The following is an 11559-nucleotide window of genomic DNA, read 5'->3' on the forward strand; positions in this document are numbered from 1 at the left end:
AGCAATATATATAATATATATATATATATTAATTTATTTATTTATATATATATTGTTTGCTTACACAGTTATAATTCCACTTCGGTGTAAGTTATTCCTGAGGTACAAGTTGCATGATAAACAATATTTGTGGCTTAATATTTGTGACAATAAAAGATCTCTGTGCATGTAACAAACTTTAGTAAAATAGTGAATGAAACAAAAAATATAGAAGGTAATATCACATACAGAACACAGTACATTTAGTTTCACAGTACTTTCTAAACTACTGTGAGTTTTTACACATTTCTTCAAGCTTTATAGGATTATTAGTGAAATTACAAAGGTATATAGTCATTGTTTTGTATATGTTAAATTGTTCTATGAAAATTGTGGGGGCCAGCATCTGCATAGTTGAAATAATGTCATTTTTTGTGTTTTTCGTAATGTTTTACAGAGAAAGAATATGGTCCTGGTGTTTTCTCAGTAGGATTTACAGAAAGCAGAATTTTAGCATTCGTTTGTGAGGTAAGCATTGAATCTCTTTTATTATTAAACCTGATATAATTATAAATATTAGGTAAATAGTGCAATTGTATGTTCTGTCATCACTTGATTTTATTTGCATGAAATTTTTGTGTTGTGTTCCAGTGTTAATTATTTATTTTAATAAAATGTATTTGTGCAATAAACACTGTAGCTTAATGTTTAAGGAAAATGTGTACCTGTAGAGCTGATGTTCATTTTTCTTCAAGTCTGTAATTTGTTACGCAACACAGTGTCATTCTAAGTAAGTGTTTTTTTTTTCAGATATGTAGTGTACAGCTGACTAAATCAACACTTGAGGTACATGCAGATGGCATGCAACATCTAAAGGTAAGATGGTCTAAGATAATAAATTACCTCCTTCTAACACACTTGAAGCTTATTTCTCAAGTTTGTTCATTAGACAAAATAACGTATTTTGTACACTAACAATTTTGTTTAAGATGGCTAGCTAAATCACATTATTGTTGGCATACTCTCAGAGAAGAACATTCTCGTAATTCATTTAGAATATGCAAAAAAACTTCATAATGCAGCAGCTCTTCTCTAACTGCTACTGCCATATCAAATTTCATACTTTGGGGTTATAACATCAAATTATTAGTATAAATTGAGAATAATAAAAAGATTTGTTTTTTCCAAGATTTTTATTTGTAATAACCAGGCATAACAAACAAACAATATGAATTGGTGAAAAATACATTTATTTTGCTTCCTGGTATTGCAAAAAAGAATATAAAAAATCTAGTTTTGTATATGTGACCTACCCAGTACAGGCAGCCCCCGGTTACCAACAGGTGTTCTGTTCCTGGGGGCGTGACGCTAACCAAAGATTGTTGCTAACCAAAATTCAAAAGTCTATGGGCGCAACAGTCCAACCTACACTGCCCTAGACTGGTTAATGATGCCTTAAACAGTATCATGGCCAGATATTTTGCCCTAGTATGTAATAACTTTAATGAAAGTGGAATTTCATTTGCCTAATCATTTACTTTGGTCTGCATGGTAGTTCTACAAATTTTTCATGTCAGATTTGATGAACTTACAGGTATATCTTGGCCTAGAATGAAAGAGAGAAAAAAAACAGAAGTCACCTTTTCAGACTGCTAATGTTTCCTCCATCTCTTTATTTATCATATCTTATAGTGAAAGAAGTTAAAAAAACAAAAAAGAATGATAAAAATATTGTTAGTAACATTATAATAGTTGCTTAAATGCTACATCCATAAATATCTGAATGAAATCAGTTGTTTTGCTACAACAATTGAACCGAATCTGATAACAATGTTTTGCTTGCATAACAGCCATCATATGATAGTAAAAAATACAGTGTTTACGTTATAAATGATGTTACAGGCAGTCTCTGGTTATCGGCGATCTGGTTTTATGGCGCTTGTCTAGCCCCATAAAATAGGCGATTTATGGCACCAAAACAGGCCAAGTTCCAGTGTTTGGCACCATAACATTCCAAGTTTGGGTTATTGGCACCATAAGGATTCTTATGGTGCACCATAAGGATTCTTATGTTGCACCATAAGGTGCTTATGGCACTGATAACCGGTTAACGGCGCCATTATGGCGCCATAAATCACAGGGTTTCAGTTAATGGCGGCTTTCACTTATCGGCACACCCCTGGGAACAGAACCCCCGCCAATAACTGGGGACTGCCTGTAAAATAGGACTGATATGTTTTTACATTATATATTTATTCACTATAGAGAAAATATTGCCACAGTGGAACCACGGTTTTTGTACATAATCCGAAACGGATTATGTACAAATATAATTAATGCATTCCATACCCCCTAAAAAATGATTTTGACGAAGGAAAAATCTATTTCTGGGTGATTGGTTCGTGTCGCCCTGTGAAATAATCCTTAAGTTCATTATTTCTAGATAGATAACCTAATAATTACCAGAGAAAAAATAAAATCAAGAAAATGTCAGTAAAACTGACTCGCTCACTCTATAAAAGAAGTGTCGGTATGGTAACAGGGGCGAGTGAGGTCACTACCACGAACCACTTGCCATTTAGACATTCCACCTCAAAATCCCCATCTGAGAGAGCCGATCCCAAAGGGTGATGCGCCCGCTACTACTACTAATACCGACGCCAAGCGGAGCGCAGCGCCTCTAGTGGCCATCCTTTGAAGAGATGTCCATCTTGGCCTGCAGGGTGGGAATGCAAGAACAGGGTGGGTTTCACAGGGCGACACGAACCAATCACCCAGAAATAGATTTTTCCTTCGTCAAAATCCCTTTTCTGGGCTCAGTTCGTGTCGGCTTGTGAAATAGTACCAGAGAAACAGACAAGATGACAATGAAGGTTCAAATAAAACAAGAAATAAAATAAAATTAGACTATAATATAAGTGAATCAAAAATTAGTTACATGATAACAGTATAAGGTTACTTAAAACTAGCTTAAATTAAATAATGTAAAGCACAGTTTAGTATAACGGTAACCAAAAAAAAATCATTCAAAGAGATTCACTAAGATTAATGAGATATTTACAAAATATACAAATCCATTGTGCTCTACCCTAGCATAAAAGTAAGGGTAGAAACACTGAAGCACATTTAATTGTACAATCTGTGGGTGCCCCTAGCAAAAAAATAAGGGGCAGTCCACCAAGCAGAGCCTAGCGGCTAAGGCTAAAGGACCACGTAGAGCATAGCAGTAGGGTGAGGCATGTTGGACAAGGTAGGTAGAAAGGAGACCTGGATCTTTATACTACAGCTACTGTGCAGAATCAGGGGAAACTATGTTTCCCGCTGCTACTGCTGAAAATTTTAATGATTCCAAGGACTTCAAGTAATGACGTTTGAAGACTCGGTGATTTCCATCCAGTATATTTCTTAAGATCCTCAAAATTTATATGTTGGAAATAATTAATTGAGGTAGCTACTGCCCTGATATCATGTGCTTTTGGGAATGATTCAGGGTTGGCTTGTTTAATAAAGTAAAGGATCTGCTTCCTGATTCCTTTAACTGATAAGGTGCCACCTTTTTCCCTCATAAAGAGGGGGCCTGAGGATCTAGAGGATGTCCGAGATAGATAGGCTCTTAATGTCAATACTGGGCAAAGGGAGGGATCTTGTGGAAGAGGAATGACTTTCCAAGGAGCCCACCTTGCAAGAGGATCCTCATTTTTTGCTAAAAAACTGCGATCTGGGGACAGCAGGACTTCTCCCGAGGGGAGAAATTCTACATGACATATCCCTGGATAGAGCCGACAGTTCTGAAATTCTGGCCCCTGAGGCCAGACTTAATAAGAATAACGTCTTCCTAAGTAGCATTATAAATGTGCAAGACGAGTTGTCAGTATCCGAGGCTAGTTTGAGGACGTCATTTAAGAACCATGACACTGAAGTAGGCCTTTCCGAAGGTCTAAGTCTAGCACAGGCTTTGGGAATAGACGTAAAGTAGGATTCTGTTAAGTCTATTTGAAAACCCAACTGAAAGATTTTCTTCAAAGCTGAATTATTAGTGGTAATCGTGCTAGCTGCTAAGCCTTTTTCAAAGAGAGATCTGAAAAAGGATATGGCTAAGTTAATAGTCATGGTTGTAGTGTCTGTTTCCTTCAGGAAAGATGCCAACTTTTTGACAGCAGAGTCATATTGTCTAATAGTTGATTCCCTTTTATCTGATTCTAGAAAAAGGATGTTTTGGGGATCAATGTTAGCATCTTTTTTAGCTGCAAACTTCATGAAGTCCATAAAGTTAGGGTCTGGAGAATTCCTGAGGAAGCGAACACAGTCCTCATTTGTACTGGTTGCGATAGCTTGGGGTTGGGAATCCGTTGAGGTCGGAGACCCAACTCCAGAAAGGCAGGGGGTACCAGTTGCTCTTCGGCCAGTCTGGAGCAATCAGGGCTACTTGACCTTTGAAAGTCCTCAGCTTGCTCAGAACTTTCAAAAGAAGATTCACTGGAGGAAAGATATAGATTCTTTTCCAATGATTCCAATCTATTGACAAAGCGTCCGTGGCATAAGCCAGAGGGTCCAGGTTGGGGGCCACATAGCAAGGGAGCTTGTGGTTCGCTTGTGATGCGAATAGATCTACTTGGATGAGACTTCTTTGGGGAAGGAGTCTCTTCAGGGTAAGAAACACTGCCATTGCTTCCAGCACATTTATGTGGAGCTGGCGGAACTGAGCGGACCAAGTCCCCTGAACTTGTTTGAACTGTGAGTATCCTCCCCAACCGGAGAGGGAGGCGTCTGTGTGAATCGTTAACGCCGGAGGAGGATATTGCAAGGGAACCGTCTTGGCAAGATTCTTCACTTTCGTCCATGGACGGAGCTGGTTGCGAAGGATTTGTGGGATCACTGACAACTTGTCTCGAGATTTGACATTTGCTCTTGAGCCCCAAACTCGATTTATATCTTTCAGTCTTGCTTTCAAAAGGACGTCTGTCACTGAGGCAAACTGGAGGGAACCTAGGATTCTTTCCTGGTTTCTCCTTGAAGCCTGTTTGTTCTTGAGAAATTGCCTCACTGACTTGGCTATTTCTTTCCTTTTGACCACCGGAATTGACAGATTGTGGGAGGATAAATCCCATTGGATGCCTAGCCATTGGAAACGAGTCTCCGGAGAGAATCTGGATTTCGTTTTGTTAATCTGGAACCCTAGATGTTCCAGAAACTGAACTACCTTCTTTGTGGCTTTGAGGCATTCCTCGACGGTTGGTGCCCATATCAACCAGTCGTCGAGGTACGCTACTACCATTATCCCTTGTGCTCTGAGTTGCTGAACTACTACTTCCGCTATTTTCGTGAATACCCTGGGGGCTACATTCAGTCCGAAGGGCATCACTTTGAAAGAGAACGTCTGATCTCCTAGTTTGAAACCTAGGTATGGGCGGAAGTGCCTCGCTATGGGGATATGATAGTATGCGTCTGTAAGATCAATAGAGGTGGTGACGGCCCCACGGGAAGTAAGGTCCGTACCTGCGAGATGGTCAGCATTTTTGAACTTGTCGCAACGAATGAAAGAGTTTAGCTTTGACAAGTCTAAGATTACCCTTCTTTTTAATGAGCCTTTCTTTGGCACGCTGAACAAGCGCCCTTGAAATTTTAGATGCTTGACTCTCGCCACAGCTCCTTTCTGAAGGAGCTCCTCCGCATAATCTGTCAACTCCTCTGATGGTACTTGGAAAAATGATTTGTTTTGTGGGGGATCTTTGATCAAACTCCATCCTAATCCCTTGGACACAATGCTCTGTGCCCATTTGCTGAACCCCCACCTGTGACGGAAGAGGAACAGCCTCCCTCCTACCTGGGGAGCCTCACTGCTGCTGTGCGGGTTGACCTCCGCGCCCTCCTCTGAAGTGCTTGCCTCTACTTGCAGCTCTTCCTGTACCTCGTTGACGAAAGTTACCTCTCGCCCTGCTTCCCCTTGAAAACCTGTTAAAGGTAGGGTATGCTTGGCTTTCATACATAGAGTTGAAAGCCGGCGAGACGGTGTACGAAGTTGAGGGCTGGTTTTGAGGGGACAGCAGGAGGATTGGTTGGGATTGTTTTGATGTCAAAGGCTGACCCGGTTGAGTAACTGGGACGGCCTGGACAAAGTGCTGCTGGTGCTGGTGCTTCTGGTACGGCTGATATCTCTTTGTCTTTTTCAACTTCTTACCAGAAGAAGATGGATTCTCTTGTTTCCTCTTAGAAGAGATACCCCATCTAGCTCTAAGGCTTTGGTTAAGCCTTGAAGCCTCGTGGTGTACCTCATTCACAGCAGCTTCTGGGAAGAGGTCCGCACCCCACATGTTGGAAGCAAGAAGCCTATTAGGTTCGTGTCTAAGTGGCTTCTTGCTACACATGCTTGCGACAATTTCTTCTGGCCGTGAAAAAGTCGAAAGCGTCTGCCTGTACCGATTGAAGCTGAGACTTTGCGAGGATCTTAAATAGTGGCTCCGTAGCGTACGAGAGGGCAGCCATCTCAGTAATGATTAGGGAGTTAAGTGACCTCCCTAGCCTAGTCCGAGCATCGAACTCTGCCTGAATAAGACTATCAGGCAGCCTAGGGAGCTTTTCACCGAACTGATCCATAGCACAGTCCTGTTTGAGTTTTCCCACTGTGAAGGTAGCTGGCAGATTCTCCCACAGTTCGCCGAACGCAGGGAAGAGGGGAGATGTTGGTTCCGCTTCTCTTAGCTGCGGAATGGGTTCATCCTCGAGTACAGCCTGCAGAGTCGTCTCCACCATCTTTGTTGCAAAGGGAAGTGAAGCCGCCGCCTCTGTGGCAAAAATGGTGAAAGGGCTCTTGAAGGCCTGGAGTTTGGTATTTGAGCAATCCCAATCCTCCAGGCAGTGAACCCACTCCCTCTGAGCGTGATCCCTGCTGTATAAAACAGTCTCTCTAGAGATCTTGTCCTCTCTATTGAGTGCTGTTTGGGTCAGCCTGGCATAACCTATGAAAGGCTGAGTCAATTCGGGGGGGGGGTAGAACTCGAAGTCCTCAATCCTTCTCGTTCCACACTCCGGAATAGAAATCATGCCATCCTTGAAGGGAGCATAGGCTGCCACCCTCCAAGGATTATTCATAGAAAAGGCCGGCAGGGATTCGTAGGGTGGTAGCTGGACAAGACCAGTACCTCCTACCGGGAAGTTAGTCTGCGCAGACTGATTCAGGCCGGCGAAGCGGTCATCGTGTTCTCTTAACACGATTAGAAAGGTCCTGAATCGATTGGCCGGACTGGTTGATAGTGGTGGAGAGTTGAGCGAACATTTGCTCAAATCTCGTACCTAGAGAACCGACCATCTCTCCTACCTGTTGCAACACTCCTGCCGAGAAGGTGGCGGGATTGAATGCACTAGGTGCTGCCATCCCGACAGGAGTCACCGGAGCGGATCCGGTAGTTGCCGGAGAAGGTACTGGCTCGGCCGGAGCTCGGACCTTCTTCTTAGAAGCCTTGCTTTTTGACCCTCTAGAATGTGAAGATACCGCCTTCGCCTTCACTGCATCGGCGTAGGATGCCGAAGACTTACGTGATGAAGACGACGACGACTTCTTGGTCGACGTCTTCTGGAGGGTCTTTTGCTCTCTCTCCCTTCACTTTCGGGGGCACAGAAGCAGCAGGCGAAGGGGACGGGATCTCAGATCCCGTGAAGCCTTGGAAGGAAGAAGAAGAAGGAACAGGAGAAGAAGATCCAGGTGCGCCCAAAGGTAGCCCTTGGGCGCCCGAAGCACCTACCTCGACCAACAAGTCCTCAACACCTACCGCCATTGGCTCAATGTTGATGTCTAGAGTGGCGACGTCCGGCACCGTTTCCTGCGTCGAAATACTTCCAAACGCTTGCTGCACCTCTCGCTGAATGGAAGCTATGAGTGGGGCTGCCGTGGCGGGGTCTACGTACCCCATCGCCTTCCCTCCTGGAAAGATCTGGGCGGCTAGCTTTTTGTCCAGCACGTACGGCTGGCCCTTGGCGGCGTTCTTTCCAAAGCCGCCTACCCAAGCCTTCAGGGTTGCCAAGGCGACTTCCTTCACGGCGGCAGCCTGAAAGAGAGCGCCGTATGAAGCTTCTAATGGCGGAGTTACAGCTTAAAGTAAGACTTAAAACTAGCAAAGATAATTGATTGTAAGTATACTTTATCTAGAAACCTACTCACCCCATCCAAAAGCTGACTCACGAGATCATAGCATATAGTGCATGCTTCGTGGTGCCAGACAATTAACTCGCCGTGGGTAGTGGCGCACGGGGCGTGGGTCCTGCACTCCTCGTGGCCACAGGGGTCGTGGAGGACTGCATTGCAGCCCGGTTCCTGACAGTTGGTAGCCTGTAAGTGGAAGGATACATGAGTATCGGGATTACGCACTTACAGCCTAACATAAACTCCGTTGCATGCCGGAGTATGAAAGTTAGAGTAAAACTAGTTCTCTACCGCAATACGTGTGGTTAGAAGGGCGGTCTGGTTGGGATCCGCGGCGTACGCCGGGAACAGATAAGGAGACCAACCAGGAGTGGTGAGAAACCCAGAGGAGGAAGAAACCACGACGGAGAACGGCGGAGGCAGATAATGATAGATAACGACAGTGATAATATATATATAAGGGGCATGTATACTATAACATAGAGTAAGACATGCCTTCCTTCCGACTACTAGAGGAGTGCCCGGGTAAGGAAGCAAGCTCTCCTCCGGTAGCAGAAAGAAGGTATAGCAGGCAAGCTTTGAGACCACTAGTAGATCCCTACCCCGTCGGCTGGCAGAGCCAGTAATACCGGATAACCGAAGGGGCCCCCGGCTAGCAAGCAGGGGCTCCGTCCGTTATGGTAAAAATGAGTAATGGGGGGGGGTGGAGCGAACGGGAACACCGGGGTTGGTTGCGGCGAGCGGGGGGGGAGGGGGGGGGTGGCCAACCCCAACACCCCTACACAACGGATACCCCGGTACCCGAGACTATAAGTGGTCACCCAAGCACCCAGCTGGCTTGGACCTCCTCGGGCCCCCTTCAGAGAGAGAGGGAAGTAGGCTAAATTGGTTGTCATGACAACCGAGGAGGGTCCGGCCAGACCCCTCCCTACCGCGTGGAAGGGAGGGAAGGGAGTGGGTAAGACGCCCATGGGAGAACGTGATCGAGGGTGGACCAGAGTGCGGTAGCAACACAACCACTAGGCAGAGACCACGAGAACCCAACTGTACCAACGCATGGTACTGGGCGCCTAAAGCTAGCCTAGCATGAAAATAACTGTATAAAATAACACTATATAAATAAATACATCATAAAAGAATAGAAGGAACACACGAGTAAGAGAGATAGAAGCCCAGGAGAAGGCGGAACTGGATCCGAAGACCAGTCGACTAACTCGGAGCCAGCCGTAGCCGATGAAGAGCAAAAGCTGGGATGCTGGACTGGAGAAGAACAGTATAGCCCTAAATACCAAACCAAGACGATAATAACGGGTAAAAGGTATGGGCTGTGGATCCTAAATTCTAAAATACGATGTAAAAGAGAAGATGAACGCAAATAAGAGCCCATGAAGGATAAGAAGTCCCAGTATGGGAGACCGGGAAATCTTAAATACGAGGCGGCACATGGCCGCCACGAGTCAACCGGGTGACCATATATAACCTAAAAAACGGAAAATACTGGTCCCTGGAAGACAAAAATACAAAATCTTAACCTTTCGGGCACTTAACTTAGCCGTGGCGATAGCAGCGCGTTCCATCTTGGATAAAATCCTAATAAGAGCGAACACAACACGAGATAGAAAAAACACAAGTGTTGTATCTGAGCTAATAACAAAGGATGGCCACTAGAGGCGCTGCGCTGCGCTTGGCGTCGGTATTAGTAGTAGTAGCGGGCGCATCACCCTTTGGGATCGGCTCTCTCAGATGGGGATTTTGAGGTGGAATGTCTAAATGGCAAGTGGTTCGTGGTAGTGACCTCACTCGCCCCTGTTACCATACCGACACTTCTCTTATAGAGTGAGCGAGTCAGTTTTACTGACATTTTCTTGATTTTATTTTTTCTCTGGTAATTATTAGGTTATTTACCTAGAAATAATGAACTTAAGGATTATTTCACAGGCCGACACAAACTGAGCCCAGAAATATGTTCTTTAAATCCATTTTATGGGGAATAAACACAGTTTTACTTACAGAAAACAATCAGAAATAAATATAAATGACTAATGAAATCAATATATGAACATTTAATATCACTTTTACCTTATGGAAAAGACTTCTTAGCGCATGGAAGACGGAAAGGAGGGGAGAGGGAGGAGGAGAGGTTATTGTTTGGAAGGGGAACCTCCCTTCAGAAGGACTTCAGGTATCAAGGGCCTATCTGGGGTTACTTCTCTTCGTTTTTTACTAGCACTATTTGAGGTTACTTCCCCGCTTTGTTTTTTACTGGCACAAGGAATATCTTGAGAGTTACTGGACCCCTGTCCCGCAACAAAACTGTTTCTTGAGACATTTGTTTCTGGCATTTCTTTAAAATTTGCCTAAAGTTAAACATGGCATTGTCATTAAACTTGTTGGAGACACAGATTACAACTTTGTTGGGATGATAATTCTCCACAAAATTTTTTACATCTTTCCACTTTACAAACATGTCCTTAATCCCTGAAATAGGCATTATGTATGCCCATTCACTTTCTGAATGTTTGAAACCAGCCTCTGCTGGCCTTAAATTCACTAACAGCAACAATTGTAGGCATTTTCTCACTGAGATTGGCATGCAACTTCCTCCAACACTTTGCTTTTTAAATTCTAATGTCTCCTTTTTTACAGAAGGGCTAGCACTTGGAACGTTCTTTGGCCCCATAAGGGCTTATTTAGCAGTTGAGCTCAAATAAAAAGCACTAAAACAAACAACAAAAACAGAATGGGTCACAAAAGATGGGATGCTTTGTTTGGGTGCTCGATATGGGGCCCGGTCACACAGTGGGCCCCAGATGGAGCATTTCCGAGTGTACAAAAACCGAGGAAACGTACGATAACCGAGACAAAATTTTGTAGTAAAAAGCCTACGAAAACCAAAAAGTACAAAAAGAGAGGCGTACAAAAACTGTTGTTTGACTGTAGTATGTACTACTGCTAAATTTAAGATCCATTTGTAACTGAAGCTGAGCAAAAAATGTTTACACTACTAACAACTCTAACAACTATAAATTATCATGCATCAGAAGTAATAGCATAGAAATAAAATATTTTACTAAAAAATGCTGGGCATGAAAGAACAGATTTTACTGTTGTTTTCACGGGGATAAAAGTTAAATATGTAAAGCTCATTTTATGATGAAATAGGTTTAAATTGTGAAAGGAATCTGTAAATTTTTTTACACATAAAAAACGTGCTTCCTGCGCCATCTATTAGCTAAGTAAAACTAAATCTAGTTCACGAGATGTATGTAAATCATATTATGACTTTAAAACACATCATATAACAAAACATAACCTTGTCCCATGTAAATAGAGTTTCTAGAGATTAATGTACGCGAAATAGAACAAGAAAATTGCTCTGAATAATATATGCTAAATAGAAGCAAGAAAATTGCTCTGAATTGAGTTAAATGCAGCAAAATAAT

The 11559-nt window shown here is 43.3% G+C and overlaps 1 protein-coding gene across 3 annotated transcripts in view; it reads left to right on the top strand.

Annotated features, from left to right (window-relative positions):
* The window catches only part of LOC135207292 (uncharacterized), a 404100-nt gene that overhangs the window by 299742 nt on the left and 92799 nt on the right, over positions 1-11559 (top strand). For all 3 annotated transcript variants that reach the window (XM_064238964.1, XM_064238965.1, XM_064238966.1), the window contains 2 exons: positions 437-507; positions 790-855. In XM_064238964.1, coding sequence (XP_064095034.1) covers positions 437-507; positions 790-855 — 137 coding nt within the window. The remainder of the gene's footprint in view (positions 1-436; positions 508-789; positions 856-11559) is intronic.

The sequence above is a fragment of the Macrobrachium nipponense genome, chromosome 32, assembly GCF_015104395.2.
Source record: "Macrobrachium nipponense isolate FS-2020 chromosome 32, ASM1510439v2, whole genome shotgun sequence".
Taxonomy (NCBI): domain Eukaryota; kingdom Metazoa; phylum Arthropoda; class Malacostraca; order Decapoda; family Palaemonidae; genus Macrobrachium; species Macrobrachium nipponense.